This window comes from Brachyhypopomus gauderio, chromosome 15 (assembly GCF_052324685.1).
Source record: "Brachyhypopomus gauderio isolate BG-103 chromosome 15, BGAUD_0.2, whole genome shotgun sequence".
Taxonomy (NCBI): Eukaryota; Metazoa; Chordata; class Actinopteri; order Gymnotiformes; family Hypopomidae; genus Brachyhypopomus; species Brachyhypopomus gauderio.
In genome coordinates this window covers 10,507,757-10,529,671 of record NC_135225.1, presented here as the reverse complement: position 1 = coordinate 10,529,671, position 21,915 = coordinate 10,507,757, and the positions used below count along the sequence as shown (strand labels likewise).

Genomic DNA, 21,915 nt, shown 5'->3' with positions numbered 1-21,915 from the left:
AGCACTGACTTCCCCTTTAACACCCGTACAGAGACCAGCACTGACTTCCCCTTTAACACCCGTACAGAGACCAGCACTGACTTCCCCTTTAACACCCGTACAGAGACCAGCACTGACTTCCCCTTGTACACCCGTACAGAGACCAGCACTGACTTCCCCTTGTACACCCGTACAGAGACCAGCACTGACTTCCCCTTTAACACCCGTACAGAGACCAGCACTGACTTCCCCTTTAACACCCGTACAGAGACCAGCACTGACTTCCCCTTTAACACCCGTACAGAGACCAGCACTGACTTCCCCTTGTACACCCGTACAGAGACCAGCACTGACTTCCCCTTGTACACCCGTACAGAGACCAGCACTGACTTCCCCTTGTACACCCGTACAGAGACCAGCACTGACTTCCCCTTGTACACCCGTACAGAGACCAGCACTGACTTCCCCTTGTACACCCGTACAGAGACCAGCACTGACTTCCCCTTGTACACCCGTACAGAGACCAGCACTGACTTCCCCTTGTACACCCGTACAGAGACCAGCACTGACTTCCCCTTTAACACCAGTACAGAGACCAGCAATGACTTCTCCTTTAACACCAGTACAGAGACCAGCAATGACTTCTCCTTTAACACCCGTACAGAGACCAGCACTGACTTCCCCTTTAACACCCGTACAGAGACCAGCACTGACTTCCCCTTTAACACCCGTACAGAGACCAGCACTGACTTCCCCTTTAACACCCGTACAGAGACCAGCACTGACTTCCCCTTTAACACCCGTACAGAGACCAGCACTGACTTCCCCTTTAACACCCGTACAGAGACCAGCACTGACTTCCCCTTTAACACCCGTACAGAGACCAGCACTGACTTCCCCTTGTACACCCGTACAGAGACCAGCACTGACTTCCCCTTGTACACCCGTACAGAGACCAGCACTGACTTCCCCTTGTACACCCGTACAGAGACCAGCACTGACTTCCCCTTGTACACCCGTACAGAGACCAGCACTGACTTCCCCTTGTACACCCGTACAGAGACCAGCACTGACTTCCCCTTGTACACCCGTACAGAGACCAGCACTGACTTCCCCTTGTACACCCGTACAGAGACCAGCACTGACTTCCCCTTGTACACCCGTACAGAGACCAGCACTGACTTCCCCTTGTACACCCGTACAGAGACCAGCACTGACTTCCCCTTGTACACCCGTACAGAGACCAGCACTGACTTCCCCTTGTACACCCGTACAGAGACCAGCACTGACTTCCCCTTGTACACCCGTACAGAGACCAGCACTGACTTCCCCTTGTACACCCGTACAGAGACCAGCACTGACTTCCCCTTGTACACCCGTACAGAGACCAGCACTGACTTCCCCTTGTACACCCGTACAGAGACCAGCACTGACTTCCCCTTGTACACCCGTACAGAGACCAGCACTGACTTCCCCTTGTACACCCGTACAGAGACCAGCACTGACTTCCCCTTGTACACCCGTACAGAGACCAGCACTGACTTCCCCTTTAACACCAGTACAGAGACCAGCACTGACTTCCCCTTTAACACCAGTACAGAGATCCCAGCATGAACCTGTGGGCCTAGAATGAGTTTAGGCCAATGCTGGTCAAACGGTTTTGTTTACTTTTCTGTGTGCAACTTTGTTGTCGAGGGCAATGCTAACAGGTAATATTGTGAAAATCAAGCACCTTTTACACATATATAATTTTACATTTTGAAAGTCATCAAATAGTAATAAAGAAAAACAGGTGTGATTACATTTTATATTACATAATGGAAAGATGTTATTTTGCTAATTTTACTGAAAACCTAAATGAATCCTTGTGGTCTAATGCTCTGTGTGGGGTTGAAATCAGTGACAGTGAGAGTATTACATTGCAGGTTTGGTCGTAAGTTAAGAGTTATTAGAGGTGTGGTGGAGAGAGAGATTCAGGCCATGGTGTCCAAGAGAGATAACGTAGCCACACACTTCTCTTACCAAGCCTGGGACCCAGTGCCATCGCTATCGTCTTCATCTGCAGGTAAAACACACACACACACGTAACACACACATACACACCTGATACACTAAGATGTGTTTGTCTCTCTGATATTGTAGTTAATAGTTTTTGTTTGACTAAATGTGCATTTGTGTTTGCATTCATTCAGGCACTCTGATCAGCCATGAGAAACTCCTGCTGCAGATTAACACCGAGAGAGAAATGGGCAACATGGACTATAAACTGGGCCAGGTTGGACACCTCAGACCTCACAGATGAGCATCATATGCGTTCTTCTGGTTTACACGCATCATCCTCTGTGTTTAACGCTGCCTGGTATTTTCTCTGTATTTGTTTGGATATACTCTACAGGTGTCCATCCACTCTGTCTGGTTGGGCAATAATATCACTCCTCTGAGGGAAGAAGAGTGGGGTGAGGATGAAGAAGATGAAGCAGATGCTCCAGCACCTTCTTCACCACCGACATCTCCGATTAATTCCAGGTGAGGTTGCATACACACAGTTGTTTACCTCAACATTGGGCTCATGGTTTTAAATTCATGGCATGATAACTTTGTCTAAAAAATATCATGGTTTCATGGTTATATTTATGGACAATTTAAATACCAGAAGCTGCTGATGAAAGTTAATAGAACAATTTATCAGGAAGACTTTTTATCAAAGACCTCTTAGTGACCTCTTAGTCTTTCTTTTTTTTTTTCTTTTTTTTGTGGCCCACCTCCACCCCCCCATCTTTGGAGAACAACTTTGTTTTTATGTACAGATCAAATGATAACAATTCTGTATAATACAATGTGATAGTGATGACAATAATTGGGGTTAGGTTGACCATAAGAAGATAGAATATAGAAAAGAAGAGAAGAGAAAAGAGGGGGAGAGAAAATAAAAAGGGAAAAGACAGAATGAAAAAAAAACGCTCATCTTGTATCTTGATTGATATATATATATATATATTAGGGGTGGCACGGATCACAAAATTCACGGTTCGGTGTGTATCACGGTTTGAGGTCTACGGTTTACGGTTTTGTACGGTTCTTGTTTTTTTTTTTTTTTCCTTTTTTTTTAATCTTAGCCCCATAATACACGCCGTTACACCAGTGGAATAGTCGCTGAAAAGATTTTACTACCATAGCACTACACTTCTATGACATTACACAGTGCTGCCTTTAGCAAAGCATTACATAATAATACATAATACATAATAATAATAATAATGCACAAACTTGGCCGGTCATATTGGAAGTGTTTCCACTAGCGTACGCAATGCGGGTTTTGCAATGCTTGCATATTGTAACAGTTCGATCCACGTTTTTATTGCCAGTATCATCGTATGTGACGGGGAATCCGAAATGATCCCACACACCTGATTTAAACAACGCTGGGGCATCCTTCATCTCTGGCCTAGGCAGCCTGCCTTCTCTACTCCCACTTGCCATGTTCCTTCGCCTTCGCTTTCGCTTCTTTGGCACGAATGAGAACCACGTGGTGACATACGGGAATTTGGCTATAATGCGAATTTCGAACGTCTGGAGAAAAAAAAAACCGTGGATCCTGTACGGTTTACACACTCCCCGCGCCGTGACAAGCGAACCGTACGGTTCGGTTCGTTCACAAAAACCGTGCCATGCCTAATATATATATATGTGTGTGTGTGTGTGTGTGTGTGTGTGTGTGTGTGTGTGTGTGTGTGTGTGTGTGTGTGTGTGTATCAAGATACACTACATATAAATGTATGAGGAAAACCAAAAGAAAATGTAATAAAATCGAATGCCAGCTTTCATAAATAGTAGGAAAGGTTTTGATGTAAAAGGAGAGCATGTTCACATTGTCTGTGCTCCATTTCATGTGCTTATTAATTAAAGCCAACACAGCTGCTGTCTACGACAGTATAACACATGTTGTTAAACGATGCCAGGCCACTACGTGAACAGTCTAATTAAATGCACCAAATGGTCTGTAATCTGACTGCAGCTCTTGATTGTGTGGTTAAGACAGGAATCATTGGGTGTGCGTGGACATAAAAGAATGTAGCCATTAAACTGCTTTTCATTATTCAGTGCTGTTGTGAGACACGTACGGACCATGGTCTCGTGTTTAAAGCAGTGGTTTTCAAGCTGTGTTGAGAGTTGTGAGAATTTTGTGGTTTTCTGTATTTATTTCTAACATTTTAAAGAACTTTATTACATGTGTATAAGCTGAATTCGAAATTGTGAGGAAAGTTACACGTGTTGAGTAAGAAAACAAAGAAAAAAAATCCCTTGACATTATGTGCAGATTTGCTAACACTCAGCCAAAACCAGGTACTTGCTTAGTTAAGGTCACCAACGCCACACTGTTCTGTTTATTAAATAGCCACCATGTGTGATCAAGTTAAGGAGATGCTAGATTTAGCAGGAGTGGTAGCCGTGCCACATGTTTATGTAAAGAATTATTTAGCCAAGGAGTTTTTCATGTAGTCCGTTGTGGGATGATGGAGACTGCTGTAGTAGATTAAGGGGGAGTAATAGCCTGTATATGTCTCTGGGGGAGGATCCCCTAGTTAACATTGTTGGAAAGTCGTTGGACTTGACATGAGAACTGCTGGTGCAAGGAATAAAAACTAATTAACAGTAGACAGTAATGGTTAGAAATGTGTTCAGTTCACTCTAAAGGTAAATATGGCTATTTATCTGGGTCATGCAGGTCAACATGAATATGTACTGCTGCCTGCAACGTATGCTAGTCTTATATAACTATCTGTTTAGTTAACCATTTTCTGATAAAACAACTCGGCCAGCTTCGTGGTCTGTACATGGACTTTCTCCAGGCTGATTGAGTTCTCTCCTCTATCCCATACAGGAAGCACCGTGCTGGGGTGGACATCCACTCCTGCTCCCAGTTCCTCCTGGAGCTCTATAGCCAGTGGATCCTCCCTGGCATCCCCAGCAACAGAAAAATTCCTGTGGTGCTTATTAGTGAGGTGGTGAGATCGGTGAGTGTGAGGGTTTGTGTTTCTGTGTGTGTGTGTGTGTGTTTGGGTGCGCGCATGCACACACACACTATTCCTGGTTGTTTTCTATTGATTCCTGGTTTCTTTTCATTGACACCGCCCTCATCCCTTCTCTCACTTGCAGCTGTTGGCGGTGTCTGATCTGTTTACTGAGAGGAATCAGTTCGATATGATGTTCTCCACTCTAATGGAGCTGCAGAAGGTCCACCCTCCAGAGGATGAGATCCTCAACCAGTACCTCGTCCCTGCTATCTGCAAAGCAGCTGCGGTCTTGGGCATGGTGAGGGTGTGGGCTGTGTGACGGAAAGCGGGAAAAAATCTTATATTATTGATATTTGTTATTGGCTTTGCATATTCTTGAATAACTCATTTTAGTAAATGTCCACATGATGAAATGTGTAAATGTGCACACCTGCGTGTGTGTGTGTGTGTGTGTGTGTGTGTGTGTGTGTGTGTGTGTGTGTGTGTGTGTGTGTGTGTGTGTGTGGACACTTCAGGACAAGGCCATAGCAGAACCTGTGTGCCGATTGCTGGAGGCGACATTACGGAGCACACATTTACCCAGTCGCATTGGAGCGCTGCATGGCGTCCTATATGTGCTGGAATGTGATCTGTTAGACGACACAGCGCACCAACTCATACCCACCGTCAGCGAATATGTACTGTCTAATCTTCGGGCTGTTGCCCAGTGAGTAAAAAACACACACATACATGTATATAAATGTATGCCCACACTAACTCGTATCCTCCACCAGAGGTGACGGCACAGTCCAGTCTTTGACCTGCCACAGAGAAATGCAGACTCCTGCATCCACGTAGCACCACCCTGTGACTTACACTGTCACACCAGCTCCAGAGAGCCATGCAACGACAATGCCACATACTAGTCAAGTCTTACTTTCAGTGATTAGCTAGCAGCAGTCCTAGCCCCCTAGTGAGCAGCAGTGGCCTCTGCCTTCCTGCATCCATTGAGCTAATGACAGGCCATTGAAGTCAAGCAGAAGTGTGTGTCTCATGAGAGAATAGGAGAAGAGAGGGAAACAGTTAAGGTTCTCCTCCAGATAAGAGAGCTCACACAGACCACAGCTAGCTTTAACCCTGCAGTTAAAGCTAATGGTAGAGCCTCTGTTTCCTGCTGAGAGCCTAAACTGGAGCTGCACAAACACAGCCACCCACCAGCTCTGCGTGGCCATCATCTCCTCATTAGCTCCAGCTTATAGTGTCTTACTGAGGTATTTCCCTGAAGAACAGACAGCTTAACCACATTGAGGACTAAGGGACTAATGAATGGTGTTTCTCTCTCTCTCTCTCTCTTTCTGTCTCTCTCTGTGTCTGTGTGTCAGCTGTGTGAATCTGCACAATCAGCAGCATGTGTTGGTGATGTGTGCTGTGGCGTTTTACATGATGGAGAACTACCCACTGGATGTGGGGTCAGAGTTCAATGCAGGGGTTATCCAGGTAAGGGTACATCCTCACTCCAAAAGATTTCAATACATTTCACTCATTGTACTAAACTAGATAGTTTTCTGTCACCACCTTCTGCTGTTTTTTCTGTTTATATTTTTCTTTTTGTCCACCCTCCAATATTCATATGGAGAGACACTGTCGGAAGCGTGTGTTGAAAATAGTTTAGTCTGCTTTAGCGTCGGTCCCCCCAGTCTCTCTCCTCCTTTGTCTTCCTCTCTTCATTCATTGTCATTCCTTCTTTCCAGCTTTGTGGTGTGATTCTCTCAGCCAGCGAGGATGCCACACCATCAGTGATCTATCACTGTGCTCTGCGAGGTCTGGAGCGATTGCTTCTGTCTGAGCAGTTGTCGCGCATGGACGCGGAGACGCTGGTGAAGCTGAGCGTGGAGCGTGTGAACATGCCTAGCCCGCACCGCGCCATGGCCGCCCTGGGTCTCATGCTCACCTGCATGTACACAGGTGTGCCTGGAGAGGAAGGCAGGACACATTTCAGCTCACCTTCTTCCCACTGACCCTCCAACTAACCTACCACCTGGAGAACAGGCCCCTCCCCCCTACTAACATGCCTAACCCACAGCATGCCTACACAATCCCCTCACAAAGCCCTCGCAGCTAATAGAACTAAAGTGGGCTCTTCTGATGACTGAGATCAGTAAAATGTTGGAGATCTTCATATATCTGCTTGTATATGTTTAACAGAAAGAGAGAGAAAAACATGCATTCAGAATCATTAAAAATAGAATTACATACATATGAAATATGCTGCGCTACATATCGGAGCTTCACGCGGGTCAGAAGTGACCAGCAGCCATATTGTTTTCCTCCTGCAGGGAAGGAGAAGGGGAGTCCGGGCCGACCGGCTGACACTGACCCTGCGGCACCCGACAGCGAGTCCGTTATCGTTGCCATGGAGCGCGTCTCCGTCCTGTTTGACAGGTATGATTTGTGCGTGTCTTGATTGCAGTATTCACGTAGGGGTGTCATCTTTCCAAGATAATATACAATTGATGTTAATTTCAGCTCAGTCTTTAATCTGTCTTTTGTGATTCTAAAGCCTAATTAAACCCGTCTGGTGTCTTTGATTGGCTGACTGATGCAGGATCCGTAAAGGTTTTCCTTGCGAGGCGCGAGTGGTGGCCCGAATCTTGCCACAGTTCCTGGATGACTTCTTCCCGCCCCAGGATGTCATGAACAAAGTCATTGGGGAGTTCTTGTCCAATCAGCAGCCTTACCCGCAGTTCATGGCCACAGTTGTTTATAAGGTTGGTTATGGTGCTGTTATCTATACAGGCTGCCACCTTTCAGTAATACTACGTTGGTTGTCCACGTGTGGGTATGGGACTTATGGGTGGCAGCGTTTGTCAGGTCTACTGCCATCTTCTGGTGAAATATAGAATGTCTTTTTTGTGGGGGGTGTATTTTATACTATGGTCAGGGCCGGGAAGTTTTACATTAGCATGGCTGCTGACTTGTGTTTGTGCTTATTGCTGTAGGTGTTTCAGACCCTCCATGCTACTGGTCAGTCCTCCATGGTGCGAGACTGGGTGTTGCTGTCACTGTCCAACTTCACACAGAGAACACCTGTAGCCATGGCGATGTGGAGCCTGTCCTGCTTCTTTGTCAGTGCATCCACCAGCCAGTGGATCTCTGCCCTGTATCCTTCAGTACACACACACGCACACACACACACACACACACACACACACACAAAGCCTGTACATACAAACCCTTATTATTTATTTCTACTTTTGTGTACTTTTGTAAATGTTTCACACAGGGAAGAAACAACTCTCCTTTCAGAATCCTTTTAAATTACATGATGAAGTGTATAATATACATGACTTTATAAATATACATGACTTTGTTAAAATGTTAGTCATTCTCATGGTCAGTTGACTGATGAAAACCTGTGGATGTTTGTGGACAACTATGGCTAGATCTCGCCAACCGTCCGACTACTTCATAAAAAGTCACAGCAGGTGTTGTTTGCTCCAGCTGGTCTCTTTCTCGTTTCTTTCTCGTCTTTCTCCTTGACGCCTCTGTCCCCCCCCCAGCCTGCCTCACGTGATCAGCCGCATGGGCAAGTCCGACACGGTGGACATTAGCCTCTTCTGTCTGGTGGCCATGGACTTCTACCGACACCAGATCGACGAGGAGTTGGATCGCAGGTCCTTCCAGTCTGTGTTTGAGATGGTGGCGACCCCTGGTAGTCCTTATCACCAGCTGCTTTGCTGCCTGCAGAGCATTCACCAGGACACATCACTTTGAGCATTGGCATTGCTGTGAGACAGATCATTACATTACACTAGTTTACGCCTCAGTCAGACCATAACATCACTAGCACCCTAGCAGGTGTAACAGAGACAGAACGTTATATGCTCAGGAGAAGCACTGGGAGGCCTGTGCAGCTTACTATGATGCTGACTATCAAATTTAAAGAAGACATCATCATAGTTCGCTCATGTTTACAAGAAATGGTGGGATCGAATGTGGTTAGAAGCGCTTGCATCCACAGCTACTTGTGATGTCAGAAGGCTAATAGGTAGACAAAATAGCAGGCTGGGTACATTGACTAGCAGACATCCATGTCATCCATGTGGTGATTCATACACTCTACTAGGTAACCTGCTCACAGTGAACAAATGGTAAACAGCCTCCTTTGATCCAGACTTGCCCAAGAACAAGTTTAGGTCAGATATCTCCAGCCTTACTGCTTTGTAACTCTTAGCTATGTTGACTCTCTCACCTGGCCCAAAGCAGCACTATACCATATAGAAGGACTTTGCAGGCAGCCATCACTGTGTCCTTGTATACAAATAGCGTCTGAAAGAAGTACACTGGTCAAGATGTAACAAATAGACACACATCGGTTTCATCTGGTCTGGTTGTGGTTACAGTCTCTTCCGTCAATTTCTAAACTCCTACCCTAGAAGCAAGACCTTTTCCCTTCTTTTCTCTTGAATCATTCCTTTGCACTGATGATGCATCTATTTGCCCTTTTCCGAACTTCAGCACTTCGTGAAATTAGAGAAACATAATATTAAACTGACTTTATATTATTCTCCCTTATCTGAGGGAGCTTGCTTAAGCCATGTTCAAATGAGTAAATGATTTCCATGTATTTAAAATACAAAGTGTTCTTTTTGTCTCCCATGCAGCATGAGGGGGGGGGGTGGGGGTTGAATGATGGGGGGGGAAAGTTTACTGTTTTCTTATGTCTTTGATGTTTTTATGTTTGAAATATTTTTATTAAATTGACACTTGATCTTCAGTCATAAGAAAGGCAAAGCTCTTCTGGAAAGCATTAAAAGCAACCAGAGAGCTCAGAGTTTGTAAATTGTATAGTCATGGCAGATCAATCAGTATGCAAAGCCATGTGTATAACTGCAGCACACATTTACAGTGAGTTAATGGATCCCATTACACCTTCTCAATTGTTTGAGTTTTTTTAATGCTCAGGATGTAAAATGACTATTAATATAGTATCACAAATGGAACCCTGTCTTTTATGTTGTGTGTCTAAATCCTGTAAAGTTTACGTAAAAGAAGAAATATTTATGTTAAACTGCTAAAACCCTGTGGTGCATGAAAATAGAATAATGTAAATGGCATCAAAAGAGGTTTTGAGGAGAGAAACCAGTGTCGCTGAACATTTGCAAACCGTATCTCTCAACATGGCATGTGTAAACCCTTGAGCTCTTAGATGTCTCCTCACAGACAACTGCAACTGAATTACCAAATCAGACAAACCGTCAACCTTTGCCGTCAAAATGGTCCAGGCCTTCAAGGAGTCAGAGATGTCACCTCACTGTAAATAGAACCCTTCGTTAACAGCCTGGCAGCATCTTGTATTTAACCTGCAGCATGCCGTTGTCTGCTTTCAATATAAAATCTATATTTTCATGTTATGTCAGAATTACAATGAAGGGGCACTATTGTGGTCAGTGGGATGCAGCACATGAACTTTAGTGACCAGTGACAAATGGAGCAAATCTGATAGAAATCACCGATTGTATTTTGGTAGCCCTGGCATGCTTATTGGCTCCCTACCCTGGCAACGGAGTTTGTTGGTCTTGTGGCATTACAGTCTTAGCTTTAGATATGTCAAATATGAACTTATAACCCAGTGCTGTCAGCATTGTTTTAGTGGTAGACAGTCTGAAATATCCAGCCTTTGACATTTTCACAGTTCAAGTGTACCCTTGTATAGACACATTCAGTCGATGTTTCTTCATGCACTCAGAGGTTTCTCAGCTGTAACATTCACTTTGGCTGCAGCGCCACTCTAAATTCTGTATTTACACAATAAACTTTTAACTCCTGTGTTGATGGGTAGCTGCTTTAAGAACCCCTGTTCTAAAGCTTTCAGGACTGCAAAACCCAAATGGGGCAAAGCTGGAATGACTTGTATACCTTCATCCAAGGGTTAAAATCAGCACGAATATGAATGATGTGAAAATCCTAGGGCTTTATGGCCCATTTCAAATGTTAGTGGGCTTCATAGATGGGTTTAGCACACCTCAGGTTAGGGTTACTTTTTCTCCATTCCTTTTCAGGCAGGATGTTTTTATGTTTTACCTCATTTTTCTTTCCCGTTTCTTTCTCCTACATCTCCCTTGCCTCCGGCTGCATCCTTTTCCCCTGACTTGTTTAAATTGTAGTCCTTCAGAGCTGATCTAAGATCAGTATTGCCATTTATCATTTTTTGTGACCTTGAAACACAGATCAATCATTGTGCGGGGAAGCTAACAACAGATGAGCCAGTAGCAGTGGCATGTCTTGTAGGGAAGGTTGGTGGATATGCATGTGTCCTTACTGAGTTCAGAGCAGCAGTACAGGAAGTTATGATGGTCCTGCACTGGAGCTTCCTATAAACCTGCTTTTTTTCTGTTAAGTATTCTGATTCATTTCTGCAAGCTTGATGCAGTCGAGCGAAGAGTTATTTAATGTAATGGCTTATTTTAATATAAGAGTACTGGAAAGATTATGATGTAATATAATGAATAAAATGTTTAAAGATATTTTTGTTCATTTGCATTTATTTTCTATGCTCTCCTATGCTTTAAATTGCTTTGCATCTGCTTTATGTTCAGTTTTTGGTGTTTTCATGTTTGCCATTAGAAAATTTTAAATTGCAGCACTTGTTTTTTTCAGTTACATCTGTTTAGGGTAGTATGTAATAATCTTCTCAAACACTTGATGTGGTGATGGTCTCAACAGAGTGGAGGATCTTTGCAATGAGAAATTATGACCAGATATAACTTTTTTTTTGTATGTCAATGCAAATGCCAGTCCATGTTTGCCTAACTTGTGGTGCAGATATGACTGAGTGACAGGTATATTTACCTTTAACTGAAGCAACTCTACATCCAATTTAACTATTAGACCCCTTAGTTCCACGTCATGTTAAATTATCGACTCCCACTTAAGCGCAAATAGTGGAGTTTCATAGTGACCTTATTTTATTTGATGTGTACTTCGAGATATATTCTCCATTCTCTGGACAGTGCAGTTTGACTCCACAAAAGCCTGAAGTCATGTGACCCCATGATGAAGGGGGGAAAATCCCCCCCCCCCTCCCCCTTTAAAAACACTTAGGCATTCACACACCTCCTCCCATCCTTACACCAGCTGGTTGGCCTTCTTTTGTTTACTCTAGCAAAAACTAAAGTTGCCATGCAGTCGAACTTTGCATCTGCAGGCGATGCATGTATCACAAGTACTGAATAGCGGAGTTGGAATAACGGCTTCAACAACGCAAAGGACCTTATAATCCCCCTGGTAAGTTAAAATTCAAGGTTAGTGTTCATGGAAATTTCTCAAATTGCTATTTGTAGTCAGCTAGCTGGTTATTTAGCCATTTATATATTTTTTTCTTTTACTGTGGAAAATAAAAATATAGCCAAGTTTAGCGTGATCTGTTATAGATCCTGGTGTTACGTTTATCTACATGGTCGGAACACAGTGTTATCCAGTTAGGATCTATTGCTGTAACTGTAGGCTCGCTGTTCTGACGTTGAAAACTCAACACCGTTACTCGCACTAACCAGCTGTTGCTGAGAAAACAATACATGTTGGCTAGCCAGACAGCTAACCTGCCTTGCTAGCGACCAAGCTAATGTCTACAAATAAACAGTGTAACGGAGTGAGAGGGTCGTAAATGTGAACAATGACATTTTCGTGAACGTATTACATTCTGTGGTGATGTATAAAAAATAGCTTGTTCTACAAATGTTAACTTTTGAAGTTTTCGACACCTGTGGAATACTTCGGATTGTGAGCCAAGTAGCTAGTCTCAATCAAACTGGATTCTCAAATTGGTGTAAAGTCTCACGGTTATTGACAGGTATGTGGACCAATGGGCGATGCTTATTGTCTGTTGACATGTCAGTTATCATGGTTACAGGTGGTGACGCGTTAATATTCCTACAATGGGAGAATGAAGGCGGGTCAGAACCGCATAGCAAGAGTGAATGAGTACGCATCGCATCCAGAGGGAAACGCCGATGAACAATGACGGAAAGTTTATGAGCTGTTATTAAATGTGAGTCAGCAAATGTAAAACTTATTTAGACTCGTTTTTAAATCGTTAGATTAAAAGCCACCACAGTGCCCTAATCTTATTGTTGGCTGACTTTAATCAACGTTAATCTTAATTAACGTTTCTCTACGCAGGCTGTAATACAGGCTGTATAGCTTATACTTATTATTATTATTATTAATAATATTATTATTAGGGAGAAAGCTTGCGTCCAATTATTCTTGAAAATAATGTTAATAATGGAGTAGACAAAACTCTGCAAAGTATATTCAAGCAACTTTGTCTTAAAGAATTCAGAATAATTAAAACATTCAGTTACTGAATGCCATTTGTTCTGATACCATGCCAGGTTAATAGAGAAACAAAAAAATGGTGCACTGGAATCATGCACAGTTTAAATTATTTTGACTCAAATTATTAAGAGCCAGCATCAATAGTAGGGGACTTATAAAGCACAATATAAGTCATCGTTCTTTTGTGTGGTAAACTTAAAATCCATCATTGTAACAATATCAATGTTTGTTTTAAAACATTTTTTTGCTTATCACACCTGATTTATATTAGTTCTAATTTCATCCTTCTCTATTTGCAGAAGGTGTCCTGTTAACATTGCTCAAACTTGCATAACAATGGTACAGAACAGCGAAGTGTCAGTGCAGAGAGGATGATCTCACCCCAGTGTTGCATTTAGTCAGCCTGCTCTGCATTTGTCAAGCCCCTGACAGCAACCAGGGAGAGAAAACAAGGAAAAGATGTTCAGACAGTTGGAGTCAGGCAGGCGGCATGCTAATGGCCAGCCAACCAGTCGCGTGAGAGGGGTGGAGGTTGCCCGGGGCAGGACGGGATATGGCTTCACCCTCTCGGGCCACTCGCCCTGTGTCCTGAGCTGCGTCCTGAAAGGAAGCCCCGCCGACTACGTGGGCCTCCGTGCTGGGGACCAGATCCTCAGCGTCAACGACATCAACGTCTCGAAGGCGTCTCATGAGGATGTGGTGAAGCTGATTGGCCGATGCTCAGGTGTTCTGCGCCTGGTTGTTGCCGAGGGGAAGCGTAATGGCGGGCAGCTGGATTCCTGCTCCAGTGACGAGGAGCTGGGCTTTCATGAGCAGAAGAGCCACTGGTTCAGGCCCAAGATGGACTCCAAGGCTCTGGGAATCAACCGGGCGGAGCGCGTGGTGGCTGAGATGCAGTCTGGTGGGATCTTCAACATGATCTTTGAGAGCTCCAGCCACTCATCCAGCAGCTCTGAGAAAGCCGTGGCCTGCGCGTCCTCCTCCAAGCACCGGCCGTTCTCGGAGCCTGACTTCCTGTACGACCCGGCGGACGCACGCCGAAGTGACCCCAACTTCCTGTCAGAGGAGGAGATGGCTCGGGTGCTGCACGATGACTCTGTGTTTGTGGACATGTTCGAGGCAGAGCAGCAGGACGACTTCTCCCTGCCGCCCGCCGCTGACTCGGCCGGCATCCTCAACGTGGGCATGATGGTGGGCTACCTGGGCTCCATCGAGCTGGCGTCGACCAGCGCCAACCTGGAGAGCGACAGCCTGCAGGCCATCCGCGGCTGCATGCGCCGCCTTCGGGCCGAGCAGAAGGTCCACTCGCTGGTTCTGCTCAAGGTCATGCACGACTGCGTGCAGCTGTGCAACGACCGCGCTGCCATTCTGGCTGTCTACCCGGCTGAGAAACTGGCCTTCAGCGCCGTCTGCCCAGACGACCGCCGCTTCTTCGGCCTGGTCACCATGCAGGCCACGGAGGGCCACCACGCCGGCCGCGACGGGGACGAGGACCAGGGCTTGCGCACCTCTTGTCACGTCTTCATCGTGGATCCAGAGCTGTGTCACCACAAGATCCACCAGGGCGTCGCTCGCCGTTTCGGCTTCACCTGCACACCGGACCCCGACACGGGCGGCTGCCTGGAGTTCCCGCCCACCTCCCAGCCGCTGCTGCAGTTTGTGTCGGTGCTTTACCGGGACATGGGCGAGTCCATCGAGGGCATGCGTGCTCGAGCTTTCCTGGACGGTGACCAGGATGCCCAGCAGAACAACAGCACCAGCAGCAACAGTGACAGTGGAATAGGAAACTTCCTGCCTGAGGAGAAGAGTAGCCGTGTCCTTCTGGTCGACTTGGGAGCCAACCCCACCCGTCATGTCCCCACGGGACTGTGGGAGACCCCACAGGGGACTCGTAACCCTAGTGCTCAGGGCGCTCTTCCCCCTCCTCCACCTATACCCCATCGTAATGGCTACAGACACGAGCAGTTTACAGAGCACTCTCAGCCCCACCCACACTCCCACGCAGACCCGCCCCCACTCCAAGGCAGGCACCTAAACTCCTCCTCCCGGCTGGACATGTCCGGCCTCCCCTCACGTCCCCATCATTACCCCACCCACGGTAAGAAGGCAGCAGGGGCGGTGGGACAGCGCTGGCTGCCCGTTCACGTGCTTCGAGACTGGCGCCGGGGCCACAGCAGTGACCAGGAGTCCTACGCCGAGTCTACCGACGGTTGGTCCAGCGCGAACTGCAGCACCCTCCCGCCTCCCATGAGCAAGATCCCGGCGGACCGGTACCGCGCGGCGGGCGAGATCGCCTCCCAGCCCCACCGCCTCCATGGCCACAAGGACGAGTGGACCAAGAAGCTGTTTGGGGCTGAGAAGAACCATCGTGAGTCCCGCCAGCCGGCACAGCAACACGGAGGCAAGAGGACCAAAGACTTTGAAAAAAAGGTGGGCGTCTCTTTCAGCTCCGTCTGCTGAAAATATTCTTCAGTCCCAACTTATTCTTTTTTTTTTGTTGTGACAGCATATCACTTGTTTACAACTCACTCTGCTCAATGATCATATGAAGCACCTGCGCCAAGGCTAAGAAATAGTGTGACGTGCTCAAAATGAAGTTGTGGGTGGGCAGAATTGAATAGCTGCTGTTGTGTCTGGGCTGTTGTGTCTGGGCTGTTGTGTCTGGGCTGACGTTCGGTTGTGAGGGCTGGTTCTCCCTTGCTGTTTCTGCTTTTGGCATCAGTAGTGACTTTGTGTTTCTAGAACTGTTGCAGTAATTTAATGCATTGTATACAAACGCTTACATCTATTCTCAGCCCTTTCGCTGGGAACTTGTTTTTAGTTTACATTCTGGGTTTTTAGTTTGACCATAAATAGGCTTAACTGTAATTCTATGGCCAAAATGAGTCCAGAATAATATACAGTGGACTTGTGTGCATGGCTCAGTTGTACAGGTCCTCGTGTGTGTGAAGGGTGTTCCCACAGTGTGTCTCTGCACTTGGTGTGCACATGTTAAAACTGACCCTGAGCTGAGAGGAGCCTGCCGCACGTAGAGGGTGTTGTAGTGTGCGGTAGCCGCACTTTACCAGTATTAGCTGGTAATATGCAGCTTTCCAAGTTTGGTTTTCAGAATAAACCCAATTTCTTCTTGCTCTAGGCTTGCCTCTATTCCTCTCCCTCTTGCAGCTGAGCCTGTATTGGCGGTCCCGAGTGCTGGGAGCCATGTAAATCACAACCTGCAGACTGCTGGAATCCTTCTCCAGACCTACATATGTACGTGCTCCGCACTACACGTAATGGAGTTGGAAATGCAGATTGTTTATACTGCGGCTGACTTCAGAATACAGTGTGGGTCACTGGGATTTCTGCTGCGGTTTAGGATGGGGGTTTAGGATGGCCCACAGATTCTAGGCTGGTTTCAGAACTGGTATCAGTCATCTCTTGCCTTTAAAGATGGCGAGGTCTTGTTTGGAGAGGGAGTTTATGTTCTTTTAATGGAACAAAGATGCATACCCAAAAGTCTGATGAGAAGTCAGTGAGGCATTGTAGCGTTCATTTGTTGGACTCGCGCTTAGATCCTGCTCTGACTGATTTGTGAAGTGTGTGCTTCACGAGTGGTAGATCCTGATCTATGAAGTGTGTGCTTCAGAAGTGGTAGACCCGGATCTGTGAAGTGTGTACTGTAGAAGTGTTCTAGTGCCCTCTGTGCTAGGCCTGGCCTGGCATGCAGTTCTCTTTCAGATAAGTGGGCAAGAGAGGCTTCCTGCTGCAACCAAACCTGTGTCCACATTTAATGTTTCACAGCTCTATTCTTAAGATGCATTATTGAGTAGAAGCCTCAGATTTAAGGTATCCAGAAGAGGGGAACAACTTTTGCATTTCAATTTTGCAGTTAGGTATGAAACGCTTGGATCAAGATTTGATGCGAATACCCCTGGTGTGTTGACTTCAAAGGACGTTTACAAACTGTGTATGAATTTTGTTTATAACTTTGACATGTTTTGAAAGCATGACTCAAGAATCCAGTAAGTGTTATGAAATTCCATGGTGATGATTTTCAAAAAATGTCCACTTTAAGCAAAAAATCTCATACATTGTTGTAAGGATGACCAGGCTATAAATGTTATATCTTTGTAAACTTTAAAGTTACCTGTTTGGAAATCTTATAAAAATCTTTCTATAAAGTTCCAGATGTTGAAAAATAATTTTCAGTTATTTCATTTGACATCACATTTCATTTCAATAGGACTAATTCCATTGTTCATTGCTATTATGGCATCAGTTACTCCATATTTGAGGCTGTGTGATGGATGGCCTTCATAGTACATGAATCTACAAACTGAAACTTTCCCCACAGTCTTATAGTGTAGTACCTTGTAATTAACACAAGCCTCACTAAAGTACTGGCAAAGCAGAGTTGTACTCATCGTAACTGACCTATGCTATTTCACTGAGCACCCCTGACACAGAGCACCCCTGACACAGAGCACCCCTGACACAGAGCACCCCTGACACAGATCACCCCTGACTGGGGCACAAACAGGCTGCCTTGGGAATGTGAGTCACAAAGCACATTATACTATCTCACTTTATTGACCAATGAGACAATTGGTCACTGGTTATGTAATACATGACAGAAATTCCATCCTTTTCCATCTTAAGTTCGTTATTTGTTAATGTTTCTATGTCTTACTGGTCTTACATTTACATTTACATTTATGGCATTTGGCAGACGCCCTTATCCAGAGCGACTTACATTTTTATCTCATTTTTATACAAGTGAGCAATTGAGGGTTAAGGGCCTTGCTCAGGGGCACCTCAGTCATGGCCTCAGGTCTGGGGATCGAACCCACGACCTTCCGGTCACAAGACCAGAAAGACCGTCTTACTGGTCTTTCTGGTGTAGTGTATTGCTCCTAGTAGCCACCAGGAAGCAGTGTTTCGCTATCTTAATATTCCGGTGTGTATTGAAAGAGTACAACTTTAAAGGAGTGTGGAATAACTATTTCCATTATGAAGCCTTATGATTAATATGTACTTTTATATCTTTATAGTGTTTCTGTTTTAGAGATTGAAAGGTGTAACATAAATGAAAATTGAAAGGAAGTATTTATTGTAAAGTGACATTGTAAATACGTTTGTCCATGTTTGTGAATGTTGGAAGTCGTTCTTCTGAGAGATAATGTGTAGGAGGTTGGCTGGGTAAGAGCCGAGTACAGGGATTGCATCAGTGGAGAAAGCATCTCCTCAATCTCAAGCATGCGTTTCCATCTGGCTGACAGTGTGCTGTCTGGCCACCTCCGGCATCACGACAAGCATCTCACGTGTAGACACTGAACAGCGTTCGCTTCATTAAACAAGGTGCCTGACGGTTTAGCTCCAGGACAGAGAGGTTTACAAACAGTGCATAGAAGTGCGGGTGGGGTGTGTGTGGGGGGGGGAGTGAATTACATCCACGTCATGTTTGTAGTGACATGTTTTGAAGGGGTCTGTGCTCAGCCTTTCTGGAATGGGGTAAACAGGAAAGATGGCTCTTCTGGACATGATAAGCCTGCAAACTGAGACAGAGACACAGGGAGAAGGAGGGAGGGAGAGAGAGAGAGAGAGAGATCTAATCACTGACACTGTAATTAACCAAGGAGATGTGGAATTAGAAATAAAGGGAAAATTCACCAAGATGTGTGTGTGTCTGTGTGTGTGTTGGCATGGTTCTAAGAGGATTTTTACTGGTCTTACATGGTACTTGGGTGGGGGCTGATTTTGTTAGTGACTAGTGAGAGGTTTGAACGTGTTCACCATAGCAACCTGATCTGTGTGATTCTCAGCTTCAGGCTGGCATCATGTGAATTCCATCATATGAGCTACCGTGTTTACAATTGGCTCTGGGTTTTCTCTCTCATACACACACACCTAGACACACACACACATACCTATACACACACTCCAAGCTTCTCTCGTATTGAAAGGGTCAGTGAGTGGCTGTGCTTGGGTGTCTGAGTCTTCAGTACAGTGATAGTGCAGGTGTTTTCCTCCCTCTTTTTAATTAACGGCTTGTGATCTTTCCTTTTATAGACATTCCCTGTGGATGCGTTTGAAGCTGCATGTGTGTGCTGTCATTGTTCGCATGGATTAGAACTGAAACAGCAGTGTCTGTGAAACAGGCTTGTTGGTTTGGGTTTCGGCGGTGTGCCACACTTTCGTCAGGCGTCGTGCCTCAGCTGTGCCATGTGCTGCCATGGGCCAGGGGCTCAGCCATCTTCTGCCTGTGCTCTTGATGAGGGGACGGTGTGGCCCCTGGATACAGAGTTCAGCTCAGAATTTGCCCCTGCACACTCCATAAAGTGCACCAGCAGTGTCCCAGCCTGTCTTGGGTTCCATTGTATATTGTGATGATATGAACCCCTATAAATACCCCTGTGGTATAAGTACCCTTCTGTGTGTGCATTCATGAGGTGTATTACATGCGTCAGAGTAATGACTGATTGGGCCCTTCTCTTTCATACAGTTCCTCAGGTCTGCAGAGTACCGATGAATCTGTGCTGGTCTCTAGGTTGATGCAAAGACATGTAGACATAAAAGTTGCTTACAGAAAGGACACACATAGTCTTTAATGTTTTGTCGCAGTTCAGTGTGTTTTTGTGTGTGTGTGTGTGTATGTGTGTATGCCTGCATATCTTTATTTCTGCGTGTGTGTGTGTGTGTGTGTGTGTGTGTGTGTGTGTGTGTGTGTGTGTGTGTGTGTGTGTGTGTGTGTGTGTGTGTTAAGCTCAGGAATGGAGCAGAAGACACAGGCGGTTGAGAGCTCTGCGTATCCAGGCAACACAGGGGACCATTTGATTACACTCTGAACAGCTTCTAAAAAATCTTCTTGCATGTCTCTCTGGCTTTCTCTGCCTACCTGTGTGACTGCCTGATTAGTTGCTGGGCGGTGTGGTGGGGGGTATAAGGGGTTGGAATGTCAGGCAAGTCTGCTTGTTTATGAGGCCTTTTTGTGTTTTTATGTTTTGTGCTTATTATTAGGCTCCTGATCTCTGCCCGTGTTGACTCTGCTGCTGTGATTGGTGGTCGGCTCAGGGTAGGCGGGGCTAGAAATTTGGGTCATTCCCATTACTAGAGCTCTAAGCACTTTGGCCAAGGCCAAAGTGGCGACTGAATTCCTCACACATAAGTCACACCAACAGGTCTCTACTTTCCTGGTGTGGAAACAGTTGTAGAGACCCTGAAACACACATTCTCACATTCTCTATCCAGGTGGATGTGACCCCAGGCCATTCTAGAGCCTGGCCCAATGTAAGAAAATGTGACTTAAAGCAAAGTCATCAATCTGTAGCTTGTCTGTGTTGACCTGTGTATGAGTGCATTTGTAACATGCTTGTATGTATTTTTATTTTGTTCATTGTAAATAGCTTTAATTTCTTTCAGTATACAATAGTGTATTGGATGCCTAACAGATAAGATACTTGTATGCAAGGTACCTAACTGAATTGCTGGATATTTTTCCTACAGACAAATGTAAGTTTCAAATATAAGTTGAGAATGTGTGTTTGAGTTTCAGTTGTTATATCTGTGTGTGTGTGTGTGTGTGTGTGTGTGTGTGTGTGTGTGTGTGTGTGTGTGTGTGTGTGTGTGTGTGTGTCAGAGTGGGAGGTTCCGGGGAGTCACCATGGGATTTCCCCAGCGCTCTTCCGGACGGCGATCTTTCGGACGCTCCAAGCGCCTCAGCCTGGCTCGCTCGCTGGATGACCTTGAGGTATCACACCCAAAAACACCAACCTCAAACATACACCCCAACAACAACACTCCAAAAAGCCCACACCCTAAAACTCATACCTCAAACCTACACCCCAGAAACAAACACTGTAAACCCACATCTTACAAATACATACCCTAAACAAATATACACCCCAAACACAAACCCCCCCACCCAAAAAAGACTCCACAGCCCAAAAACACACACCACAAAAACACCTGCTCAAAAACACACATTCCAAATCTATACTGTAACAGCACTTCACAAAACACCCCACACCATGACTACATAAACTCTTGTATATCCACATGTCTGTATTTCTTTTTCTTTCCAGTCTGTGTCTTTGTCTGCTTTTTCCTCCTCTCTCTTTCCCTGTCTCCTCTCTCTGTCCTCTCTCTCCTCTCTCTTTCCCTGTCTCCTCTCTCTTTCCCTGTGTCCTCTCTCTTTCCCTGTCTCCTCTCTCTTTCCCTGTCTCCTCTCTCTGTCCTCTCTCTCCTCTCTCTTTCCCTGTCTCCTCTCTCTTTCCCTGTCTCCTCTCTCTTTCCCTGTCTCCTCTCTCTGTCCTCTCTCTCCTCTCTCTTTCCCTGTCTCCTCTCTCTGTCCTCTCTCTCCTCTCTCTGTCCCTGTCTCCTCTCTCTGTCCTCTCTCTCCTCTCTGTAAAGCATGTTGGAATGGTGATATAATCTGCGGTGGTGGGAGGGATTAGGCTAATTAGGTGAAGGCTAATCTCCGGACAGGGAGCCTCTGCGTCTGTTTCCTGTCTCAGAGGAGCACGGCGTCGTCCTGCTGCTGCTTTAATATTGGGACGGGAAAATTAGCCTTGTGTTCCCGATACGTTCTGCATCTCAGCATCTACTCACTAATAATAATAAT

The 21,915-nt window shown here is 45.6% G+C and overlaps 2 protein-coding genes across 9 annotated transcripts in view; both read left to right on the top strand.

Annotated features, from left to right (window-relative positions):
* The window catches only part of htt (huntingtin), a 42,733-nt gene extending 31,233 nt beyond the window's left edge, over positions 1-11,500 (top strand). For 3 of the 5 annotated variants that reach the window (XM_076975674.1, XM_076975677.1, XM_076975673.1), the window contains 12 exons: positions 1,905-2,044; positions 2,172-2,254; positions 2,375-2,505; positions 4,862-4,994; positions 5,137-5,292; positions 5,510-5,700; positions 6,356-6,470; positions 6,725-6,956; positions 7,310-7,415; positions 7,579-7,741; positions 7,973-8,133; positions 8,534-11,500. In XM_076975674.1, the coding sequence (XP_076831789.1) occupies positions 1,905-2,044; positions 2,172-2,254; positions 2,375-2,505; positions 4,862-4,994; positions 5,137-5,292; positions 5,510-5,700; positions 6,356-6,470; positions 6,725-6,956; positions 7,310-7,415; positions 7,579-7,741; positions 7,973-8,133; positions 8,534-8,747 (1,825 nt within the window). In that variant the 3' untranslated portion in view covers positions 8,748-11,500. The remainder of the gene's footprint in view (positions 1-1,904; positions 2,045-2,171; positions 2,255-2,374; positions 2,506-4,861; positions 4,995-5,136; positions 5,293-5,509; positions 5,701-6,355; positions 6,471-6,724; positions 6,957-7,309; positions 7,416-7,578; positions 7,742-7,972; positions 8,134-8,533) is intronic. The other 2 variants (XM_076975676.1, XM_076975675.1) reach the window with 1 other exon arrangement.
* A 573-nt stretch (positions 11,501-12,073) lies between these two features.
* Positions 12,074-21,915, top strand: part of rgs12b (regulator of G protein signaling 12b) — a 47,768-nt gene continuing 37,926 nt past the window's right edge. For 3 of the 4 annotated variants that reach the window (XM_076974821.1, XM_076974824.1, XM_076974823.1), the window contains exons 1-4: positions 12,074-12,260; positions 12,886-13,023; positions 13,613-15,743; positions 20,932-21,042. In XM_076974821.1, the coding sequence (XP_076830936.1) occupies positions 13,773-15,743; positions 20,932-21,042 (2,082 nt within the window). In that variant the 5' untranslated portion in view covers positions 12,074-12,260; positions 12,886-13,023; positions 13,613-13,772. The remainder of the gene's footprint in view (positions 12,261-12,885; positions 13,024-13,612; positions 15,744-20,931; positions 21,043-21,915) is intronic. The other variant, XM_076974822.1, reaches the window with a different exon arrangement.